This window comes from Podarcis tiliguerta, assembly GCF_965153285.1.
Source record: "Podarcis tiliguerta genome assembly, chromosome: 3".
Lineage (NCBI taxonomy): Eukaryota > Metazoa > Chordata > Lepidosauria > Squamata > Lacertidae > Podarcis > Podarcis tiliguerta.
Window position 1 is genome coordinate 36,241,066 of NC_139536.1, and position 25,988 is coordinate 36,267,053.

Sequence of the window (25,988 nt, forward strand, 5' to 3'; positions counted from 1 at the left end):
ACTGATATTGTAGAGAAAGTAAGTATCTGAATACATCAGATTATATACATTTCCTTTCAAAATTGTCATGGCAAGAGTTTGCCAAGTATTCTGAGTCGTCTTTTTTATCAACTTTTTCTAAAATTATCTGGGGGGGCATCCCAGTATCTAAAAGCTGCACAGCTTCTGTTTGGACAGACTGAATATATGATTTAAGTAGGATTATTTTTGAACATTTCAAGGTTCAGCAACATTGCAAATCCTAAGGTGAATAAGACTTTAAAAAAATTAAAATTATTGAGACATGACTGCTGCTGTTGGATATTCTACTGCCCCTCACATGACCCGCTGCCACCCTTCCAAATCTCAGGTGGTTGCCTCCCCAGCACCCCTAAGTTAATACACTTCTCATTCAGTCCCTTGCACCCCCCCCTTTCAAATCTGTTTCTGTGTTTGGCCCCCAACCCATACACACATTAGCCTACTATTCTTTACCTTCATCACTTCAATCTGTTCACCATTATTTATCCCAATCAAACAATCGCTCTGGGTAACTTCTGATAATGATGCTGCCATCTCCTCCTCTTCCTAAGCTTTAAGCCAGCTCCAAAGTTACAAACACATCATTTGCATGAGATTCTTTTTTTAAAAATCCCTTTTAGCTGCATGTGACATTTTCTTTGTTGCCAGACTGTGCGCAGCAGGATATGAAGAAAATGTCTTGTAAAAAGATCTGAAATGTTTCTCAGTGAAGAAAAGATATGTAGTTAAACCTTCCCTGGTTCTTACTAAGAATGTACGCAGTGGTGTTTAAGTGGTGTTTAGATGGTGTTTAGATGTTCTGTCTCCTAAACATGTTATCGTAACATAATTTATCAACTGGGAACGCTGCTATTTTAAGAACCACATACCAACTACCTTATTACCTTGTTAAATATCCCATAAGTAAAGATCAGTCTAGCCAGCACTAGACAAACAGCCAGATGTAGCTAGGAAACTCACTATAACAGGGTGTGGTGGAAGTAATCATCTCCTAATGTTTTACTGCAGCATCTGGTAATCCAGCATCAAAAATAAGCCCACAATTGCTATTACCTGTCAAAAATATCCTGAAATAGTTGTGTGCCCGAAGGACCCATTTTTAACATGGCTTGGGGAAGAGAATAGAGGGGGTGCTCAAATTTGCAGATGGCACCAAACTGAGGGGCTGGTGATTAAAGCCCTGAATACCTTCAAGGCAACCACTTTTCATACCAGTTTATCCACAGCCTGTGATCTGACAGAGAGACTTATATATCCCACTTAGATGTTTTTGCAATTTTTGAAAGTGTATAAATGTATTTTGAGATATCTAAAAGCTGTGTATAGATATCAGCCAGTGAATTCTTACTGGCAAAATCTTGAATGCAATCCAGTAAAAACCCAGTGATCAACAAACTCCTAATGAATCACATTCTACAGCATCATGTTATACCCTGCAACATTATATACTGACATTTGTAATGAATGTGTGGATCTTCCTTGATCTTCATATGTCTATAGGTCTGTGAGCTGGCTAGAATAACCTTTGTGGTCCCTATAAGCATTAGGTACAGAAAAGAAGATGTTTCTCAAATGCCTGATCTAGAATGACCAATGGGTCTAACTACATTTTCCAGTTCTCTCTATGTTTTATGCAGTTTCCATATTATAGACAGTTTTCCAAAGCAACTAGTAAAATTCCTGATTTGAAGCCATGCCATCATTTTAGTTTCAATGCTTCATTCCTTCCTAACATGGCCTTGTCAGTTTTAAACTTTAATTAAATTGTCATTCCACATATCTAACATTTGATTGTATTCAACAAAGTTATACATGGAGTAAACCCACAGAAATTAATGTAACTAAGTTAGCAATGCCACTTAATTTGAATGGGTCTACTCTGATTACAACTAATGTTGGATACGAACCATAAATATGTTGTTTTCCAATAATATAGCACATTTTAGTGAGTTTTTGGACCCTAAAATATTTCCTAGTATAATCACAAGTAAACTGAATACCTCTAAGATGAAAATTCCAACGTTACTTGTTCATAAATGACCTGGAGTCAGAAGTAATTAGTGAGATAGTCAAGGACAATATAATCCATTTATGATATTATACATGTGTGTTGTTCAATTTATATGCCAAAGATTTATGGGAAGTCCAAGTGTACAATTTTTACTGGATCATTCCTTTCCCATGTGCTTGCAGAAACCCTCAAATATTTTAAAATATTAGTATTGTAAGACTTCACTTCTAAGAAGCTATGCTTATTTTTCTCTCTCTGTAGCATGTTCTACATATATATCAGTTCTACTTTTAACAATGCTTTCTACCCATTGAACTGCTTTCTGGGTAAAAATTCTGCTTTGGATGCCTAGTTTGCTTGCAAGATGACTGCTCTGAGCTTTTCCTATCTCATTAGTCATGGCTCCCCCTGCCCCCCCCCAGCAGTGATTATGAAGGGTCTATCTTGATGACTCTGACATATAGAGCTAGGATAATTTGGAGGTCTTCTTCAAGCATATATTACTACTTCTGACAACAGGGGAGATCACATGTAAGCTTTCTCCAGAAACAACATCAATTAGTGAAATGGCACTTGAAACATTTCTAAGTGTTTAAAATTTGCACACTGATGCTATCAAATAGAAATGCTGTTGTTTGATGCCTGGAGATCAAGCAAAAAACGGAAGTTGCTGCCTTTCCCAAGTACTTTTGGTAACAGATGGGCTTGTAGGGACTGAGCTGCATTTATTATGAAGGTTACTAAATGGTTTTTGGTAAATGTTAGAAAGGGTTCCATTAGTGGGGCATTATACGTGAAATTATAATTCAGTTCACTGAGGCTTTATTGCACCTATGGGTAAAGAGGCTCTGTTTTGTATCACCTAAATTGTGGCCAAGGACAGGCTTGTACCCAGCAGAAGTGTGTGCTTAATTTAAAAATGAGGGATGGTAGCAAAGGACCTAGGCAAGGTCAAAATTATTCAAAATATATATTCTTTGTCTCTTCCACACATTGTGCAATGAAATGAAAGTTTGGTTAGTTGTCCACTTTCACTTTAGTTTGATAATGGTAGCCTGTGATGTAGAATGCTATAATTTCACTAATTTTCTTCAGGTGAGCAAATCTTGGATAAATTGAAAAACAGAGTTTAGCTTTGCATGACTTAAGAATTAGGTTTCTTACGGAAGGTCATTGGGAAGACGGGTTGGCAGAAGAGTTGAGAGATTATAATAATGCTTTTCACTCTCAAATTGTTATACAAATTTCCAATGTTAAGCGTTCTTTTACTGCTTAATGTGAAAATCTGTCATCGTCTTAAACTGTGTTTGTCACAGATAATAAATTTACACAAACAGTTTGGTTGATAGCATCTGAGCTTGGGGAGAATGTGGTTCTATGTTTCAGAGACTATTCAAATGAGTCCCTGGTGAGGAGAAAAGCTGTTCTTGTTAAAAATAACTAGAATTATTTGTTGCAGGTAATGTGAGTTTGTTCTTAATGTGAATTTATGGTTTCCTTTACCACCTTTCTTCCCTTCCATAAAATACAGTAGGATTTAAAAATAACTGACCCTGTGACTCTATTGAATCTGGTGCATTGTCCACTCCTGATTAATAACCTTTTAAAAATAAATGGCATTTGCTGGCTGTGTCCTGTTCTTTGGAGGGCAGCAGTAATTAGCTGTTAGCTAGTGACTGTGTTGCATAGTTTACAAAATACAATGCAAGTTAGTAAGCCCTTATCCTTGAAAACAAAGTAAGTGATACTGCAGAAAATGTGTATTTTAGTATCCAGGGTACTTTTTGCTGAGAGTGGGAAGCTGGAATTTTCCCCCCATGAGGCAATGAAATTCAAAGCTTTGAAAAGGATTGATTTTATACTATGATATCATGTACATTTTAAGGTTAAAGCTTACTTGACTTCTCTAGGAATGAAGTTTCATATTATATTTAATGGATCTTGGCTCTAGTTCATTCAGTGGATAATGCATGCTACCTCTGGAGTCCACTATTCTTACAAATGCATTTAGTTCTTGTTTCACTCTGTACTTCGGGTAGGTTTTTACCACTTTCTTTTTTCCGCTGATGTAAATGGTAAGATGTTGTTCGAACTTGAAGCAGCAAGTTTCAGAAGAGAAAAAAACTAACACCAGCATTTCAAATCCAGTGTAACTCATTAATACCACAATTCACATTCCAATTAAACGTAAGTACTTGAATTTAAGCTTGCTTGGTCCTGTTGGTGCCAGTGAAACAAAACTAGTTTAAAGCCATAGGTTTAGACTTTCGGCTGCATATAAAATTATTTTTATGTTTTCTGTAAACCTTGATTTATTGAATTGTATCCTAAGAACGGGACGCGGGTGGCGCTGTGGGTTAAAGCCTCAGCGCCTAGGGCTTGCCAATCGAAAGGTCGGCGGTTCGAATCCCCGCAGCGGGGTGCGCTCCCGTTGTTCGGTCCCAGCGCCTGCCAACCTAGCAGTTCGAAAGCACTCCCGGGTGCAAGTAGATAAATAGGGACCGCTTACTAGCGGGAAGGTAAACAGCGTTTCCGTGTGCGGCTCTGGCTCGCCAGAGCAGCGATGTCACGCTGGCCACGTGACCCGGAAGTGTCTTCAGACAGCGCTGGCCCCCGGCCTCTTTGAGTGAGATGGGCGCACAACCCTAGAGTCTGTCAAGACTGGCCCGTACGGGCAGGGGTACCTTTATCCTAAGAACATGAATGGAAGGACAACTGCCACCACTGATATTCTGCAGGCACCTGCACAAGAATTCACTCAGTACCATAATTGTCAGGATTTTATATTAGTTCTCATGCAATTGGAAGTACATCTTTCAATGTCATTTCACTTTTGCTGTGCCAAGATCTTAATGCAAGATTTAAACAGCTTTTCCATGTATAGAAGATGCCTTCCTCATGAGGAAATGTGCTTTTGGATCCAGCCCTTGTTAACAGACCTATTCATATCACCTCCTATATGATCTGTTGAGAAGTTTTATGAACGCACTAGAAGTTTATTCAAGCCACCAGAAAATGTCAGACTCATTCAAAGCATATGCACCACAACAAATAATGTAATATACAGGAGGGGAATACTCTGGGGGGGGAAAGCTGTTTGGGTTTTTTTGTTATTATTTTAAACATTCTTTAACTTCTAAACCTCAAATGTCCTTTATAAAAAATGACTGACTGTCTTGGCATGCCATGAAGTCCTTTTTAACAAGAAAAATGCTTGTATTAATATTTTGCATCCCTTTGGATGAAGTTGGCCATGTTTTTATACCGGGGTTCATAGAATCCTAGAATCGTAAAATTGGAAAGGAGCCCAAGGGTCATCTAGTTGAACCCTTTGCAATGCCAAAGGATAGGTAACAACATTATAAAACAATGCAGTTGTCTTTGCTGTCAGTTGAGGCTCAGTGGCATAGAGCGGGATGGTGGCCCAGGTGTGCTCCTGCCTGGAAAAGGGTAGCCTAACTCTTTATGCTCTAGTAACCTGTAGATTAGATTACTGCATTGTGTTATACACGGAGCTGCTTCTGAATATGGCTCAGAAACTTCAGCTGGTGCAGAATTAATCAGCTGAGTTGCTCATCAGGGCGAAATGGTTTGAGCAGTCCTGGCCCAACTGCACTGGCTGCCGATTAATTTCCAGCCCCAATTCAAAGTGTTGGTTTTGACCTGTAAAGTCTTAAATGACTCAGGACTGCAATACCTCAAGGACCACTTCTTTCCATATTAATCAGCCTAGACCCTGCAATCATGATCTGGGGCCCTGCTTCATGTGGCCCCTCCCCAAGTGGTCCAGAGGGTGGAAACTCAATAAGGGCCTTTTCTGAGGTTTGTGGAATGCTCTCCCCCAGGGCGGCTTGCTTTGTTACAGACTTTAGGCACCAGGCAGAAACGTTCCTCTTTTCCTAGGCCTTTGGCTAATTAAACAATTGAAGGCCTTTTAAACTGTGTGTGAGAGAGGAGGGTGGGACATAGTTTTTGTTTATTATTATATTATGCATTATAAAATGTATATCCATTGTGTTTTTATATTGTAAACTGCCCTGTGGACCTTTGGTATAGGGCAGAATGAATGAATGAATGAAGTGCCCAACCTGTTTAGGGTTTTATAGAATACATAGTAATCTTTATAGGAGTTCCCATTTTTTTTTAAAAAAACTGCTTTTACTCTTCATGATTTCCTACACTAGGTGTAAAAGAAAAGAAAAGGAAAAATGAGTTATTTCTGCAACTCAGACCCCTTTCAGGCCTTGTTTCTGTCAAATGGCAGACTACTATGCATTACTGCTAGACTCTCAGGAATATTTTGTTATTTTAAACTGGTATGAAAATATTAAAAGATAGCTGAAGAACTGCTGTATAAAATGCATATAGCACTCATATTGATGCTATAACTCAGTATGACTACAGTGGTATGTAGCTTCATAAAAGGCTTCTTGGTTGCATTAGAGACCATTCCAAGGTTGAAATTATTTTCCATTTTTCAGTAGCAGCAAAGATATTGATTGCCAGGTTTTAGAAGAAGAATTATGTTCCCACTGTTATAGTTATATAGGATATAGAAGACTTAAGTTACTCAAATTGTCTTTCCTTTAAGGAAAGTTGGATGGAAAAAAGATTGGAAGGTTTGTTCTTTTCAGCTGGGCTTTTTTGTTTTTGTCTTTATCAACCTCAATAATAAGCAGAAGCAACAAGAAGAGATGAACGTGTTTCTGTATCTGTTTAAATAATTAGGATATGAATTATTTCATATTGGTCATCACAAATTTGGTGATACAACACATTACATTTATGTCTTTTATCTCCAACTGCACTCACCTACAGATTAGTAGTTATGATTATGTGGTGCTTCATTGTCTTCGGCAATTTGCTAACTGACTTTTGGAAATTGTCTCTGGGCAGAATTATGCTTGATGGGATTACTTGATTTTTCATCTGAATCACATGAAGAAGGATAGTAGGATGCAATTACAGCTCTGCAGTCTTACCAGTGCTCTGTTTCTTTTTGTGGTTCTCAAAGTGTTCATTGGGACTTCTGTATGAAAAGACCCATAATGAAATTAAATAGTTTAAATTTGGGTCTTCTGTAGCATCCTGCTGATTTTAGCAGTGGGATAAATCTGCCAAAGAGAATTCAGTTGCAACTTTAGGATTTTAAAAATGCATTAATGGTTATCTATATCCTGCCATTATCTATATACCTTTTAAAACTTTTACTAAGTTTTTACACTATTAAGTGAGTTATGCCAAACATGGAATGCTGTCTCTTTGCATAGGGATCTCAGAACAGCCTGAATCATGATGTTTTCCAGAATATGCTATTTATTTAATATTCAGCTCCTGTTCAGGGCAGTGGTATGGAGATCTGCATTCCAGCATTCTTATTCTTGTATCATATTTCTAGAGTGATTCAGATGCTATCATCAACTGCTCTACAAAGAAACTAGGAGCTGATAAAAACTTGCTTAGTAGAATTCACATTTTGCCCATTTTAGGAGGAATTTGGCACTATCAGCCAGCAGTTAGTGACATTTTCTATTGATAATGGCTCTTTCCAAATTGCTAAATTTCTTCGCTGTGTTGATGTTCTTTTTTAATTGTACCCCACAAAATGTCAGTTTCTTTCATCCATCCATATTGCCTCTTTTGTGTTCACTTCTCCTATAACAGATTCCATCTCCCAAAATTTTTATTAACCTTTGGGTGGTATTCAACTAAGGTTTAATCAGAGTAAACCCTTTGAAATTAATGACCGTGACTAAGTTAGGTCCATTTATTTTAATATGTCTCCTCTGAGTAAAACTCAGTTCAATACCACCCTTCGTATTTAAGTTTCTAATTTCCCTCAGTACTTCCCCTGGCCATTCCCTCTGGATCTCCCATCCCTCCCTCCCTTCCTCTTTACTCACTCACCTTCTTCCCTACCCTAGGGGACACACACAAGTTCTCCAGTTCCAGGGCAGCTGCCCAATGCCCACTTAGACTTTTGAATCACAGCAGGCAACCATCATTGTGGAATTAGTTAGCAGAGGCTTCCTGTGGGTCACAGGTGACAAGGGATATGGGGTTTGGGAAGGAGCAATGGCAGCCTCAGGCACTTATCCTTTTTTATCTCCCTTAGTCTATCCCATTTGCCTTCTTTCCTCCTCTCGCACTCCTCCATATTTTCTTTTTCTTTCATTTCCTCCCCTCCAACTTGGTGTGCTAACAGCCTCAGTCTCTAATCAAGTACTGTTCCTTTGCATTCCTATATACCGTGAGTATGATAAGCTGTTGGTGGCTTCCTTGACCCAAACAAAATGCTACAGCCTGGTCAGAGGGTTGGGTGGGAAGGTGAGGGGGGCTGCACTGGCGGAGGAAGGGGGTGCAGTGGGTGCGGGCTGCCCTGGGTGTCATCCCTGAAGGGGTTGACATTGCTGCCCCGCCCCCCTGGAATGCTTGCCACAGGCAGTGCCCTCCTGGGATGCTGGGCCCACTCCCGTGGGTGGCTAGCCCCACCACCCACCCCTGGGTGCACAGCATGTGCACTGCTCCAAGTACCAGAGCAGCTAGCTCCACCTCTGGGGGGCTGCCCCCCCCGAACGTGGACCAAGGCATATCCAGAGTGTGGCTACTGTACTATAAGTGCAGTTTTCTACATTGTGCATCAGTCTGGAAAATGAAGTGTCTGATGAAATGGAGGCTCGGTAACTCAGTTAGTAGTCCTTGTACTGTGGGTTAGCAGTGCTTTGGGTTCAACTCTTTAGAACCCATCTTAAATCTTCTGGATTCCTTTTAACGTTCTAGAATTTTTATTTACTGATAGTATATTTTCCCCCTAACATACTTATTTTCCTCATTCATAAACATTTAGATTTAGATTTGGTGGAAAGAGTGTCTGAAGAACTATGGATGGAGGCTTGTAACATTATACAGGAGGCAGCAACAAAAACTATCCCATGAAAAGGAAATGCAAGAAAGCAAAGTGGCTGTCCAACAAGGCCTTATAAATAGTGGGGGGGGGGGGGGAGAAGGCAAGCAAAATGCAAGGGAGATAGAGAAAGATACAGGAAATTGAATGCAGATTTCCCAAAAATAGCAAGGAGAGACAAGAGGGCCTTCTTAAATGAGCAATGCAAAGAAATAGAGGGAAACAACAGAATGAGAAAAACTAGAGATCTGTTCAAGAAATTTGGAGATGTGAAAGGAACATTTCATATAAAGATTACCTTAATAAAGGACAAAAGTGAAAAGGACCTAACAGAAGCAGAAGACATCAAGAAGAGGTGGCAAGAATACACATAGGAATTATACCAGAAACATATGGATTTCTCGTATACCCCAGGTAGTGTGGTTGTTGACCTTGAGCCAGACATCCTAGAGAGTGAAGTCAAATGGGCCTTAGAAAGCACTGCTAATAGCAAGGCCAGTGGAAGTGATGATATTCCTGCTGAACTATAAAAAAAATTAACAGGATGCTGTTAAGGTGCTACACTGAATATGCCAGCAAGTTTGGAAAACTCAGCAGTGGCCAGAGTATTGGAGAAGATCAGTCTACATCCCAATCCCAAAGAAGGGCAGTGCCAAAGAATGCTCCAACTACCGCACAATTGCACTCATTTCACACGCTAGCAAGGTTATGCTTAAAAGTCTACAAGGAAGGCTCAAGCAATATGTGGACCGAGAACTCCCAGAAGTGCAAGCTGGATTTCGAAGGGGCAGAGGAACCAGAGACCAAATTGCAAACATGCGCTGGATTGTGGAGAAAGCTAGAGCGTTCCAGAAAACCTATCCATTCTGAAGGAAATCAGCCCTGAGTGCTCACTGGAAGGACAGATCCTGAAGCTGAGGCTCCAATACTTTGGCCACCACATGAGAAGAGAAGACTTTCTGGAAAAGACCCTGATGTTGGGAAAGATGAAGGGCACAAGGAGAAGGGGATGACAGAGGACGAGATGGTTGGACAGTGTTCTCGAAGCAACCAACATGAGTTTGACCAAACAGCGGGAGGCAGTGGAAGATAGGAGTGCCTGGCATGCTCTGGTCCATGGGGGTCATGAAGAGTTGGACACAACTAAACGACTAAACAACAACAACAAATACTTTCCCCCTAACATACTTATTTTCCTCATTCATAAACATCTGTTGGAAACAGTCAGGGTTTGCAGCAAGGATGGGCAACCTAAGGCTTGGGGGCTGGATGCGGCCCAGTCAGCTTCTAAATCCGTCCCGCAGACAGTCCAGGAATCAGCGTGTTTTTACATGAGTAGAATGTGTGCTTTTATTTAAAAAGTGGGTCATAGGAATTTGTTCATTTCTTAAATGAGGGATGGTGGACCAGCCCACTGCTGAAAAAGGTTGCTGACCCCTGGTTTGGAGTATGGTGTCACCAGTATGGGTATTACACCCAGCTCTATTTCTCCCATCTTTATCAGCTATTATTTAATTAAATTTGTATACCCCCTTCATCCTAAGATCTCACATCTTAGAATAGCCCTTTACTTCTCTTAGATTTCACTCCCAGCTTGTTGTGGTTCTTCTACTACACTAAAGATTAGAATTACACTATATTTGTGCTATGCAGTATTGCATGGAAAGGGGGCTCTTCTTGTATTATGATTGTGCCCATATTGATTTAAATCCAAATAGATTATTTTATTTTGGGGGGTATCTCATGGCGTTCTGTAAACTTATATCCAATTTCTATCCACTGCTAAACACATATCTCCTCATGTTATGCTTTCTAAGAATCCCCTTCCAAATATATCTGAAATCAAGTTACGATGCAGTCAGCTGCTTCTGATGAATCATAAAGTTTGATAGTTTAAAATTACTGTGCGGCTTGTCAATTCATGAGTAATAAGACATGAAGGGTTGAGGGAATCAGTGAAAAGTAGCCTCAAGTGATTTTAAACAGAAAGCATCCTGATTTTTAGTCTTAATAGTAAATTTAGCAGCTTCAGTAATTGTTCAGTTTTGTGAGCTGCTAATATTTGCATGGCACAGATGTCCATTGCAGTAAAACAAAGACTAGCTTTCCTGAAAGGGGGCATATCTGCTTTCTGTATTAGTTTTTCCCAACCCTTTTATAGTAACCCCCCTTCTTTTCCCACTCCTATTTTGCTATGTAAGTGTTGATTCAGCTGTGTAGGCGGTAAGGATCATGCATTTGACAGATCTGTCAAGAATTAGCATCTTAGGTTGTGCTGAATGACACGATTTCCTTTTCTATTGAAAGACAAATGCAGAATTTCCTTTTAATGCCTGCTCGTCTGTACAAACTGAAGAGTGTTTATGTGGCAGAAACAGCTTTGTAAGCTAAGGACAGTAATTATCAGAATGGGAATAGTTCTGAATAGTCTGAGGCATGTCAGCTGTGTAGTAATAGCAGCTTTAAAAGTTCAAACGGAAGAAGAAGAAGCTTGGAAACAGTTCGACACCCCGCCCCCTTCAGATTTATTTATCTGTGGCATTAGCCATTTTGTCAAATTACACTTGCTTTTAGTGAGCTAGATAACAAGATAAAATGGTAAGTTGTTGCAGCAGAGTATACACATACCTGTTTCCCTTCTTGTCTTTTAAGCGTGGCAGTTTTAGTACACTTGTACTGATCCATTATCATTCACAGAGTTACAGACACATATTATGGAAACTCCAATCCTGTCTTTTCCAGATTGGTAGCCATGTTAACTTGTTGCTGCAAAAGCAACAGAGAGTCTTGTCCCACCTTTAATATTAACAAATGCATTATAGAATATGTTTTTGTGGACTAGAGTCTACTTTGTTAGATACATGTACAATCCTCAGTTTGCATCTCTCACACACATTCACACACATATGGGTGTCAAGGGAGAAAATGTAGAAGTTGGATGGATGCATTTAAGCCCAAATTAAATTGTCACAACTACTTTTTGTATTTCATTGCCATTTAGCTCCAGCTTTCAACACACACACACCTTTTATATACATGTTTATTTGATGTTCACAAAAGGTTATGCTGTAATAAATTATTTCATCTTTAAGGTGCCACAAGGTTATCCTGTTCAGAAGAAACCCCCTGCTTTGAGTTGTGATATTATGTGGCCTTCATAATGTGGATAACTGAATCTGTGGTACACAGTGTAATGGTAGTTGTTCACATCAAATAAGTCAGCTACACAAACAGAAATAATAGACATTAAAAAGCCTTTCAGTTTATTAGGAAAATAAAAGGTAGCTGCAGTTGTCTATAGAAATAGGTTGCTATAGATACAGGAAATGTTGTGAAAGGAAAATCGCTTCTGAAGTCTCTGTGGCTTCTCATGGGAATAGAATGTGATTTGCCCAGCAGATTTTATTTCTCTCTCCTCAAGCCCCCTCACCTCCCCATTTCCTCGTGGATATGAGAACTAGACTACACAAACAACAGATCAGATAGTAAAACTGTTCACCCTGCTGGGAGAAAGGGATTGCCAGAGAGGAGGGCTGTAGTCTAGCTTTCTCTTTGACAGGTTTGCTTCCTTTGTGCTATGGGGTTCAAAGAAAACATTCAAACATGTGATCTCACAATTTGAAGTGATGAATTCTAGGAATAATTTTCAGTTATGGGAGAAGAAATCTGCTAATCTCTAAGGTTCCACAATATTCTTTTCTGTTATTGCACTGGTGTGCTGCTTGGGTATATCAGTATACTATGGTACCTTTGTCTCTCACAATACTATCCACATTTTCTTCAATTCAGGCTTTAGTTTAAAGCTAAATATATTTAGTGCCTTTGATTCAAAAGTAAACAGCAACCATAGATATCACTGAAAAGCATAGGGATGGGAGAATTCAAGTGGAATGATCTCAGAGAAGCATAGAAGTTTGAGGGGTGCTCCTGTGGTTAATAGGTCAGAAAACGTTATGTCTGTACTTAACCAAATCATTGTGTTAAATCCTGAATTGACAAGAACCTTTTGTTCAAACAAAAATTGTGATTAATTTGGTAATCCTGTGGATTTATAATAGGCTTGATGAGATTATACTTTCCCCATTTGCAGAGGATAGCATAATCATGCCTTTTAGTCCTGCCTTGGACATGAGCAAAAGCACAGCCTTTACATTACGTTTGAATGGGATGTACATGTGAAATCTGATGTGAGTATGCCCAAATCTTATGAATTACTTCGGTGTGTGATACACATTGTCTTCAAACCTATGCATGATGGGTTTTATGTTTATAAGTGTCTCTTCAAAAGTCCCCCCCACACACATGAATTGTAGGACAGGTGAGCCTAGGGTGTAGGTGAGAAGGCGCTCTATGTGGGGCAACCTTGGAAGGTGACTCTGAAACTACCGCTAATCTTGAATGCAGCTTCCAGACTAAATGGCCTCAACCCTGTATATCTGAAGGAGTGTCACCACTTCCATCATTCTTCCTGGATACCGAGATCCAGCTCTGAGGGCCTTCTGGTAGTTCCCTCATTGCAAGAAGTGAGGTTACAGGGAACTAGGCAAAGGGGCCTTCACAGTATTGTCTGGGCTGCTCTGTGGAATTCACTCCCATCAGAAAGGAAATAAACATCTATCTGACTTTTAGAAGACATGTGAAGGCAGCCCTGTATAGGGAAGTTTTTAATGTTTTATGTTTTATTGTGGTTTTATAATTTGTTGGAAGCTGCCCGGCATGGCTGGGGCAACTCAGTCAGTTGGCCGGCATATAAATTGTTGTTGTTGTTATCTCATTACTTATATGGTAAAAAATATTCTAAAACTGTAGTTATAGGTCAGGAGCTTTGGAGAGTAGAAATTTCAGTTCACATGCAGTAATTGCATTTTCTGTCAACGTGTCATAAATTATATTTCAAGGATAAACTTTTTTATTTGCTGGGAAAGACTACATTTTTTTTATTTGCAGGAAACTTTATTCTTGCATAGGGATTCAGACCAGAGAAACCCAGATCTAGTTATTGTGCCTTAAGCTCAACTTGCATGCTCCCACACTATATTAAAAAGGCAATAAAGTACCCAAGGGGAGCTTATCATTTCAGAAACTGTAACAGGCAATTAGGATACATCATTGAATTGAAGGCAGAGCTCTGCATTCTACCAGGTAACACAGAAAATTTGGTGGAAGCTTAAGTATCATCTTCCTGCAACCATCATGAATTCCCTGGAAATCGCCATCATTTATGCTGTTCTTTAAAATTGCAGTAGAACAAAGTTTTTCAGTGTAGCTGGTTGATCTGAAGCCTTTGAGTCTGATGGTTAAATAGAACTGCATATTGCTTGAATTTATCATTCAGACATAGCTAGTTTGTCCATTACGAAAATGTTCCATACACTCAGAATCCATTTGATTTCACTTGGAAGAAGATTAGGTTTTTATTGTCAGGCATTGACTTTTGTTTTTTTGTTTTTGTTTTCCAGTTGGGCTGAGTGGAAAAACAGACTTTAATTTATAGTCTTGAGTTGAAAATGCAATTCATAAAGCCAGGGTGCTGGAGTAAATGGTTAAGGTTGCAGATCTAATTATTTATAGAATTTATAGAATAAATTCCTACCACATGGACAAATACATGATTAAGGCTTAAAGCTGTGCTCACCCTGAGAGAGAAAATAAGGGAAGCAAACTGCAGAGAGCTTTTGTTGTAGGAAACGGATGGGTTCTTAGAGTACAATTAGTTCTTTGTTGTGACAGTAGTACAAGTTGTTCAGTGGTAAAATAAGTTGTTGTAGAAATAGTGTTTAAATAATCTTAACTGCTGTGAAGATTAACAGAGCAATATATCTATCTGTTAGCTGGTTAGAGAGCTTTATTATAGCTGATCACTAGTGTGAAATACTCTTGAGCTGTTATCATATAATTGTGACTGTACATTTTTCCTTGTTGAACCAGCAAACCACCCAGGGTGTTGAATGTTGCTCATTATGAATGAAATCCAATATCATAGAAGCATCATTACTTCTGCTTCTGCCTCCTGCAGCTCACTGCAGACCCCAAAAATCTACTCTAAATGGTTGGGGGACTCTCTAGTGTAGAAGTGGGAAATTGCATGGAGGAGGAAATACATTAGCATCAGTTTTGTTTGTTTGCAGGCATCATTGGATACCACCCCATTTACCCACTGGAGATGCTGACTTCATCTCAGCCTCTTCAGTATTGGTGGTGCACACTTTGGGCCCAGAAACGGATCAGAAGCCTCTGTAACAGTTGAGATGCATACTCCACAAAACATGGCCTGATTCTAAACATGCCAATGCGTTCTGCTCCAATTTAAATTTCCAGATAGTCTTCAAAGGAAGTCCACATAAACATATCCCAGTAATCCTGTCTAGATGGGGGTAACTGTGCCCAGATCCACTCACTCTCCCCTTGTAGGTGGTACTCTCAGGGTCATGTGAATAAACTGTCTGGCTGTGTTTTAAAGTTTGTTGGCTAGGCCTGTAGTTTTTAGGGTCTACATACAACATTCAACTAAGTTTTGCTCAGAGTGCACCCATTGAAATTAATGAACATAACTTAAGTTACAGGCTTTAATTGAAGTGGGTCAACTCTGAGTAAAATTTAGTTGAATACCATTCTTTGAGTATTGTCTTTATCTTCATTTACCTTTTTCAGTTTTTCTCATGACTGTGTATGTGTATAATTAATGACTACAACTGATGACCTCTAGCTACAACAATTTCTATCACCCTTTGCTGTTGGCCATGCTGGTTAGAATTGTTTGCAGTTGTTGTCCAACAGCTTCTGGAGGTTGTCAGTTTGAAGACTTGTGTATCAATTAAAAATATTTATTTAGGTATCCTAATTAATTCAGCTGTCATAGCTCAGTAGGGTTGTGGGTTTGAGCCCACATTGGGCAAAAGATTCCTCTATTGCAGGAGTTGTATTAGATGGCCCTTGCAGTCCCTTCCAACTCTATAATTCTCTCAAAGTAGGGAACCCATATCCATTAGTGTTTGTGGACACATAAATTTGCTGCAGCCTGTGGGACAGAAGAACAATGCGGTACAGATTCATATTCATCCCTGTGCAAAAAAGAGGGACAGGAAAATGGTGAAATTATACGCTATTTACTCTCATACTGGGCCAAACCTTTGTGCAAGCAAACTTCTAGTAATAGCACTATTGACATGAAACCTAGCTCTGTAAAAACACAGATTTATAGAAAAGAAATCTGTTTGGCAGCTGCCTTATTACTCTCAAAGTAAACAGCAAATGTGATAATTAATTTTGAGTTGCAGATAAGTAAGCTTAGCTATTTTGACTCCATGTCTGCAGGTTATGAGATGACAATGCTGAGACAAATGTGTTGATTAAGTAGAGCGTAGCAGCCATGCTGAAGTAACACTGCTGAACCTCTAGGTTTAATACTTAGTAAATCCTGAATTCTTATGAATGCTTATGTGCAAGCAATTTTTATGAGAAATAAGCCTTGTATGTCCTATGGAGAGGTGTAGCAGGGAATCCTTGTCAGTTCCGTTAGTACATGATTTAGCTTATAGTGAAAAATATATAACAAAGTTTTCCAAATAGAAGACTTCCAGGGATACCGAGAAATGTACAGTTAAACAAATCTGTGCAAAACATTTGTTCTGCTTTTTCCTTAGCTTTGACTTGAATTGAATAAAGCATACAAGCAGCTATGGATAAAATCTGAAATAATGCACATTGAAAATATTCCTTCTTCCCTGTGCCATGGCATACTCTTGACCTGATGAGTAAGGATTGCTCCTAGCAAGCCTAACAAAGCAGGTTAAGCAGTTCTCCTTCCACTTCTCCTGAGCTTGTTGAGGGATTAAAAACCAGGTAGTAATATGTATACATATCAGTACAAACTCTTTAACCTAAAAATGAATACAAGCCCCCATACACAATCTTGCAATGTAATCCCATGCATGCTTTAGTTGGAAGTAAATCCTACTTTGTTCAACAAACTTACTCCCTAGCATGTTTGTTTAGGATTAGAGCATTAGAGCAGGACTTTTAATGGTTCCCTAAGTATGGGATGGGACGCGGGTGGCGCTGTGGGCTAAAGCCTCAGCGCCTAGGGCTTGCCGATCGAAAGGTCGGCGGTTCAAATCCCCGTGGCGGGGTGCGCTCCCGTTCTTTGGTTCCAGTGCCTGCCAACCTAGCAGTTCGAAAGCACTCTCGGGTGCAAGTAGATAAATAGGGACCGCTTACTAGCGGGAAGGTAAACGGTGTTTCCGTGTGCGGCTCTGGCTCGCCAGAGCAGCGATGTCACGCTGGCCACGTGACCCGGAAGTGTCTCCGGACAGCGCTGGCCCATGGCCTCTTTGAGTGAGATGGGCACACAACCCTAGAGTCTGTCAAGACTGGCCCGTACGGGCAGGGGTACCTTTACCTTTACCTTTTAAGTATGGGATAGAGTTGGAATATATATGAGATAATGTATAATTTGCTGATGGACAGCAATGAAGCAAATTCAATGTATTTTGCAAGAAAAGTGCAAGTCTTAATCATCCTAATCTTCCTTCATTTGAAAAGCAACAGTAAATGTTCACTTGTTACCATTACCATTCCTTCATAACTCTGAAACACATGTATGAAAACAAACCCGATTGCTGCAGCACTGTTGAAGGAAAATGACTGAAACTGGAAATCGTAGATAGGTTGCTTTAGTACTCTTGCCAAAACTTTGATTCTCATCAGAGGTGGACAATCTGTTGTGTATCTGCCATCTTCAGCCCTGTTTAAGGTTTAATTATCTTCCATCTGCTTGAGTTGCTCTGGAGGACCTTAGAGATACTGAAAAATAACCACACTCTCTTTCTAGCAGTACCCCCTGAGAGTTTGGATAAAGACGGTTGTCTTTTGTGCCCTTATCAGTTTGGAGGATCGGGCTGACTTTGCATTTTAAAAACGACTTTTAAAGGGAAACATTGGTAGGGGGCAGGGAGAGGCACACATCTAAAATTTTGGCCTTCCATTCAGATATGATTTTTATGAAGTGTGACATGAGCTGTCATTGGCCCTGTGCCATGACCTGGAACAGAAGGCTTTAAACCAATTAGGTCTTCTTACACTGTTTCCTATAACCATACAATTGCTATTAAGCTACTTTATTATTTGTTGTCTGACAGTAATCCTTGTAAACAGTAATTTATCAAATGCTGCCTCTTGGGGCAATGCTGCAGGGTAGAGGAATGTTTCTCTGGGTTCCTTAATTTCTCAAGTCCACATCTTTTAGATGTTTTAGATCTCACTTAATGGAGCCATACTTCTGAGTTACACAACTGTGTCATGACTATCTAATTAAAATATTCCTATAGCCAGAGGACAGAACTTATTTATCTTTCCTTTGGTCATCACCTAGCTACTTGAGGTGTTTTATAAATGACAATATAATAGAGTATAATTACAGGTATTTCTTATGGTACTACCTACCATCAGCCTCATCTCCTGCTTCAGTCTCTGTGCGTATGTGTGTGTACCTTCTATTTCACAAGTCCTTTTAATATGTAAAATGAAACAAGGAGCTCATTATTCTGTCGTATATTACTTGAAACAATTAGAAGTTGGATAGTACTAAGGCAGAGGCACATAGATATTGATATAAATATAGAACGCACTAATAGTATACAAAATAGGGTTGGGAAACCTTTTAAAACTCAAGGGCCACATTCCCTCATGTTCAATCCACTGAAGGTTGCATTTTAGTGGTGAGCAGGCTTACCCACACACACTCTCACTCACACACTCTGCCCTTTTCTCCTCCTCTCACTTTGTGCTCTCTGCAGTTCCTTTTATACACTTGAGGAGACCATTTCTCATTGTAGGGAGAAGAATATGAGCAGGAGCCAAGCAGAAATCACTCCCTGTGTTGACTGCCAGCTTGCTCTGATACCCCAAAACACCAGAAGTAAAACATTAGGACATTCAGAAAGGGTCCAAATGGTCCCAGCTGTACTCTGCTGCAGCCAAAATACAGGTGGGGACTAGAACAGCACTAGGAAAGATACCTAGTGGCCTCACTTTGTTCAAAAGTTTGGTTCTTCTTTTTGGTGGCAGTGATGCTGCCATCAGTAAAATGGGTCTGGGGGCTAATGTGCCATTCTGAAATGCTTGATAGGTTGGATAAAGCCTGCAGGCTGGTGGATCCCTGCAGTGGTGGACCTTGGGGTCTCAGCAACCCCCCCCCCCACATCTCATGCTCCATTCTAAATAATAGTTGCCTTATCCCCTACTGAGCCCCCGAGGCTCCGCACTCACTGCAACTGAACTGGTTGGCTCCCCTAAATACGCCTCTGTTGCCTGTCCCTGATCACCATTGCAAGACCCCACATACTTTCTCTGTTGAAGTGCCATTGCATGTCATATCCTGAGTTTCAGTTATTCGATATAAAAAAGTGGAGGGCCTTTGGGCAAGACATCCTCTCCCAGACCTCCCTCCTACAGTGAGTCTGCTCCTAACTGCAGCAGGTCTAGGGGGAGCTTTGGCCCACAACAGATGCACAACCAAAGCTACAGGTTAGACAGCTAGAGGGACTTGCATGCTTTTCCACTCTTCTTGCCTTGTATGCTAGCGCTCTGAGCATAAAAATATTTTTTTCATAGGTAAGTATTCCATAATATAATTTCTCTGCTGCAGCTTGAGGTGGTACAGACAAGACATAGATCTAGCTGTTAGATCTATGGTTTGTGAGAACTGTGCCTGTTCGATTCCTAAAAGAGAAGTGACATTGGATCACAATTTATTTAATAATAATAAATAATAATAATAATAATAATAATAATAATAATAATAATAATTTATTTATACCCCGCCCATCTGGCTGGGTTTCCCCAGCCGCTCTGGGTGGCTTCCAACAAAATATTAAAATACTAAGACAAAGTAGTGTATTTAAGCCATTTGGGTGCCATTGAAATACAGGAGAGTAAACTGGTTTGGATTTGGCTGAAAGTAACCTTATGATAGCCATGTGCATTGCAGAGTTTGAATGTTCTGTCAGGCATGGAGGGTTACTCTTGTATTCCACCTTGAGTAATTTCCCTTTGGAATGGCAGCCTAGAAAATTTACTGTAAGAATAATTTTTTAATTTGATTTTTCCCTGAATTTGGACTTTGCTTCTTCAAAGTTTTCCCAAAGCTCTTGCTGTATTCCTTTGCTTCCAAACTGTATATAAAAATGCAATTTTTGCCATAATGTGTTTAGTCTTTGGAGCAAAAAAGGAATAATTTCATTGGGAGTTGAAACCGTGCCACAGAAACAAGCTTCCTCAAAGATAATTAAAACAAAACTGATAAATTAGAGATTCACTGCTTGGAGACCATGGTATATGAATTGTTTAAATAAATGCATGAAATAAACTTGGTGGTAAGCAGAGTTTATGTTTTTTTAAAAAACCCGAGTAGTGATGACTAAAAGAAAAGGAGCAAAACAAAATCACAGCCAGCTTCACAATGGACACAGGAAGGCCCCAGTGAAAATATAAAGCTGGTGAATTTTGAAAATATATTTTTTCCATTCTAGTTGCAGAACTTGCTAATTGATGAGAGTAAACTTTTATAAAATAGAGTAGCATATCTCAAGCTATCTCTACCTACCACTCACCTTTAAAATGTTATGGAGTGTAGAAAATGTCCCCAAATACCCACAGAAAACTGAGTAGATAAAAATGTGGCTGAAAACCTCCTAAATTTCCATCAGAAGATTTCATTTTTAGTTAAGCTAAGGTTTTAAACATTGCTAGCATGATAAACAGCCCTGAAGTTAAAAGTTATATCACCTTTAATGGAGGATTATGTGGAAGAGCTGGGAAATTGCTCTTAACATGTCACATTTGATGAATAGAAACTTGTTAATTTAATAATGCTTCTTCTTTCACTTTGGATGACAGGATATTCTATTCAAATGATTTTTGTTAGTTATCTTTTCGAGCTCAGCAGAGATGGCATGTTGTACTCCACTTGGGATTTTCCAGAACTTTTATTAGTAGCTTCAGCTGTTCATTAACCTCTGAACTCTCGCTCTCCCTTTAGAGAATGAGGGGAACAGATTGATTCAAGGTTAATGCTTGTTTATAGAAGGTGATGTCTCAGAGGTAATACAAAGGGTGAATAGGCCACTGTTAGCAAGAAGTGCTCCATCTGACTTTGCCGAAGTATTAAGAATTGCAAGCTGTGCAGCCAGGAGTGAAGTTCACAGGTATCTTTGTTAAACAAAAAATGCTCAAATAACTTTAAGTAAGAGTTTAACAGCTAGGGCTGAGATCCAAAGGATCATGTGTGTATTTTCCAACATATTCCAGCCTATACTTTTTCTGCACACTAAAAATCTGCTCCTGAAGCTTGGGAGCCCTCCCCCCCCCCCCCCCGGCCATTCACCACCAAAGCAAGATGCAATGTGACACAAATATTTCTAGTTGAGGTTGGGTGGGGTGGCAGCAATCCCTCCCTCTGTGAACTACATGGAACTGGATTCAAACCATAGAAGCCATTGTGTGTTTCAAGTGATAATGTGGAATGTGAATAAGGGCATGACAAAAGACAGAGGTTCATTTTTGCAGGTGAGGAGGATTGATTTATTGAGTTGTCTTTGATGTATAAAACCTTTCATTATGATGAAAACCTACTGAATAATATGTCTTCAGTGACAAATGGAAGCCTGGGTTTTGTAGGGGTTTTTGTAGTTTTGAAGTGTGGATGTATAATGGACATGTTAATGGTGTTGAATTAAATAGCCTTCAGTTTTTGTTTGCTTGAAAATCAAATGCAATCATGTTGTGTATTTTTTTAAAGAATAAGCCTGCTACATTTATTGAGGTTGCATGGGAAAAAGGGCTCCAGCTACTGCTCCCCCTAACCACTCATTTACATCTCTGCTAATACCACTTTAGTGCAGGTACTAGATATAATGTGTGACAAGTCATTGTGCTTGCTACTGTCAGGCGGCTCTGGGGTGGGTGTTAGACTGCTTTCCACTTGGTGGGATATTTTCTACCCCAAATCTATTTTTTCAGCAAACCTCTGGGGATTGAGAATTGCATTGGGCCCCAAATAAGGTGCCTTCACCCAGAGGAGATAATTAAAACTGATCCTTAACATAGTTACTTCTAGCATAAATGTTATTCCAAGCGTGACGTAGACTTTCCACATTTTCTTAACTTCTGCATGATTTCTTCCCTTGTAGGTACATCAGAATAGTTGGAACACACAACACAGTGAACAAAGTTTTCCATATCGTGGCTTTTGAATGCATGTTCACCAACAAAACCTTCACACTTGAGAAAGGCCTGATAGGTAAGTGATAATAACAGAGCAAATAATGCAAATGTTAGCCATGAAAGCAGAATATAAATGTATGCCAACTCTTCAACTCATTATAGTGTTTCAATAGAATTGCTGTGTGTCTAGTGGGGTGGAGTGTTCAATTATATGCTGCCATTTAATTGCAGTTCCCATTATGAAAAATGTCCAAATGTCTAATGCCTTCAGTGTGCAGGACTTTGCCAGTGTCTGTATGATATTATGACACACCATAGCCTCATTCAGGTGTTTGCTTTCTTTGTAAACAAATAATTGGGGAGGGGAGTATGGATGATCACAGTAGCTCCATGTACTCTCCCCCCCCCACACACACATTTTGATTTAAACAAGGGCTTGGATAGCTCAGTTGGTTAGAGCATGGTTCATGATAATGCCAAGGTTGCAGGTTTTATCCCTGTATGTGACAGCTGCGTATTCCTGCAGTGCAAGGGGTTGGACTTGATGACCCTCAAGATCCCTTCCAACTCTTACAACTCTATGATTCTAAGGTAGCAGAAATCCGAATAGGCCTAGCATCAGTTTTTGGCCTTATGCCAATAACTATATTGTGCTAAGTAGTAATTGCCAAAAGGGCATATGTGGACTTCCTAGGCTGCTTTGTGACATCAGTGTGGAAGATTAGAATTTGTGGTGCTTTGCTGGCTCAGTAATCATTGCTCCTCATCCTAAATAATTATTTGCTGATGTAACAGATCATCAATGCAGACTCTCAGATAAATCAGGTTCTTAATCATAATTTCTTTTCAAGGTTGTCCAGTGCTGTTAAAGACCCTTAGTTTCTAATAGCAGCCCTGGACTGGCTTTCTGTGTTTGCTGACTTGAATGAGAGCAATCACGTTCAGTGCACAATAACTGTTTCCTTTATAGGTGCAAAATCCTGATATTGCAAAACCTCTGCAGCTTAAGGTTGTAAAGTCTTAAATGTTTCTTTTATAGCAAACATTAAATGGTGAGATACCCTTTCAAAAGCAGTGTTGGATTTTGTTAAGAATAACAATATATTAAAAGTGTGCCATTATCTATGGGGAAAACTGAGCATTTAAATGCCATGTAGCCATGTCTAAAATATATTTGAATTCTGCCCTGATGATTATCAGAGCAACTTCCTTTTTTATTGACTAATAAATAGTGTATAAAAATGTGACTTGGTTTTAAGTACCTTACTTCAAGGTATTCTTCAAGCATTCTGTGAGCTTTAACAATTGTTTTAGCTTCTTGAAACTTCACCTTCTTTATTAACACAGGAAAATATCAAATATTTGTTTGACCACCATTGATTGAGGGAGATGGGACTTCTCAGGTTTGTGTTCAGCTGTGTGCTATAGGAGTTGGAGATACTGAACATGTCACTATTCCAACTATAAAAGCCTGCTTAGATCAGACTAGTGGCCCATCTAGCTCAGCATTCTGTTCTTAAAATGGCCAACCAGATGATGGTGATGATTAATTAAAATTCTATACCACCGTACATCCGAAGATCACATGGTGGTTTACAATGTAAAACACCAAAATCCATAACATAATAACAGAGAAATCCTGTATACCTGAAGGAACGTCTCCGCCACCATGATTTAGCTTGGACACTGATGTCCAGCTCCGAGTGCCTTCTGGCAGTTTCCTCACTGCTAAAAGTGAAGTTACAGGGAACCAGGCATTATTTTTACTTGTTAGTATTGTTAATTATATTATCATTGGTGATCTTGCGTGGGCTCAGAACTAGCTTTCTGGTGCATTCTTAGTGGGTATCCATCTTCCCTCCACAAGAAAACAGCATGTGTTTCATTAGTGACAAACTTCCTCCAATCCCAGTCTTTTTCACCTAGAGTATATGTATGTCTGTGAAAATGTGATTTCAGGGAATAAAGAGAATTTTAGCCTATTGTGGCAGAATTCTAACCCTTGAAGATGGAGGGAAGACAACAACTCTGAAGGCAGCTGCTGCTTAGTACAGTGGTACCTCAGGTTAAGTAATTAATTCGTTCCGGAGGTCCATTCTTAACCTGAAACTGTTCTTAACCTGAAGCACCACTTTAGCTGATGGGGCCTCCTGCTGCTGCCACGCCACCAGAGCAAGATTTCTGTTCTCGTCCTGAAGCAAAGTTCTTAACCTGAGGTACTATTTCTGGGTTAGTGGAGTCTGTAACCTGAAGCGTATGTAACCTGAGGTACCACTGTACTTAGAAATAGTAAGGGAACTGTATGCAGCTTCCAGTAGCCAAAATAACTCCACATGGCTTAGACCCTTTGCTTACCCACCAACTTGTGACAAAATGACATTGGAACAGAAGTTTAAAATTCTTTGCATGTGTGCATACATATGGTAGAACAAAACCAGTTAATAAAAACAGTTAATATATGCAGATTATATTACAAATTCCCCGAAGCAGAACTTAAAGAAATAACAAAAGAATATGCTAATTTATTTTTTGTTTAAACCATTAGGATATATCAAAGAAAGTAGAAATTTTAAAAGTAATTAGGTTACAGTAAATAGGGGCAAGATGGGGAGAGGGGAATAAATAAACAGAATGGTAGTATTTTACAACTGTATAGTAAAATGTACAAGCAGCCTATGTTGCATCTTGTCTTGTGAGTGACTTTGGTAAACCTGGGCACCAAGTATGTCATAGTTTTATATCTGTTTAGATTTTTGTTCTATTAAAGAAAAGTTCAGTCTAAAATAGGAATAAGTGTACTAATGTATGACCAGAATAACTTGGTCCAGAACTAATGGTGGATATATTGCTGTCCCACAATTACATTAAAGATGGCAATGGGTAAAGCAGAATAATGAGTTTATATTAATAACGTGCTGAGGAAATTTACCCTGACCCCCCTCGGCAGAGCATGGTAATCACATAGTAGGCTATGTAAATGCTTATTAAAAAGTTAGGTCATATCCATACCACAGCTCTTATAAGTTACTCCCTCTCCTCTGATTTCTGGCGATGAGTAGTGCTGTAGTCCTGTGGGCAGCTCTTTCAACCCTTTCACAGATACTCAAAATACTAGAACCTTTGATGTCTTGGTAAAATCTGCTTGTTCATACATATATACAAGTTGAGCAGAAGAGAGCAGACATATCTAGAAGACAGCACAAGGTTTTAAGACAGTAACAGTTTGCAACAGCATTCCCCCAACCCAACTGCGTTCTCTCAGGTCAACTGCAGAAGTACAGTTGTACTTCTACAGTCTATTGTAGACTGTGCTCAGAATTGTTAAGCTTATTTTGTTTAGCCCCTACTTAACCATTTGTGGAGCATCACAAATGACATCGGTAAGCACCTCTGAATACCAATGCAGCCAAAGTCCAACAGAGAGATGGTCATTTTGTATCTCCAAAAGTATGCTTATAAAATTAGCACCTTTCTTATTAAGAAACCAAATAAATATTGGTTTAATATTGGTTTGCTCATCAGCAATGCTTAGCCTTTTTAGAATGTCAATTGTTTAAATTTCACTTTGAAAGCCATCTATGATAGAGAATGAATCTGTTATTCAGCTAAATCTTCAAACAAACCAGGTCAATGAAAGACTTCACAGGCTACATTATTTAATCTCTCTTTTTAGTCATTTTCAGTTGGATCAAGTAACTGTACATATATATGGGGATCATTTGTCAGTTGTATTATATTACCTTACTATAGCATCTACATAATGGTCATTCCTGTATACTGAAGATTAGAAGCTGTGCAAACAAGTAATAAAAATGAAGGATTGATAATAGC

At 39.3% G+C, this 25,988-nt stretch overlaps 1 protein-coding gene across 4 annotated transcripts in view; it reads left to right on the forward strand.

The window, feature by feature from the left end:
- The window catches only part of BTBD9 (BTB domain containing 9), a 144,573-nt gene that overhangs the window by 55,722 nt on the left and 62,863 nt on the right, over window positions 1-25,988 (forward strand). For all 4 annotated transcript variants that reach the window (XM_083434499.1, XM_083434497.1, XM_083434500.1 and 1 more), the window contains exon 7: window positions 22,124-22,233. In XM_083434499.1, coding sequence (XP_083290625.1) covers window positions 22,124-22,233 — 110 coding nt within the window. The remainder of the gene's footprint in view (window positions 1-22,123; window positions 22,234-25,988) is intronic.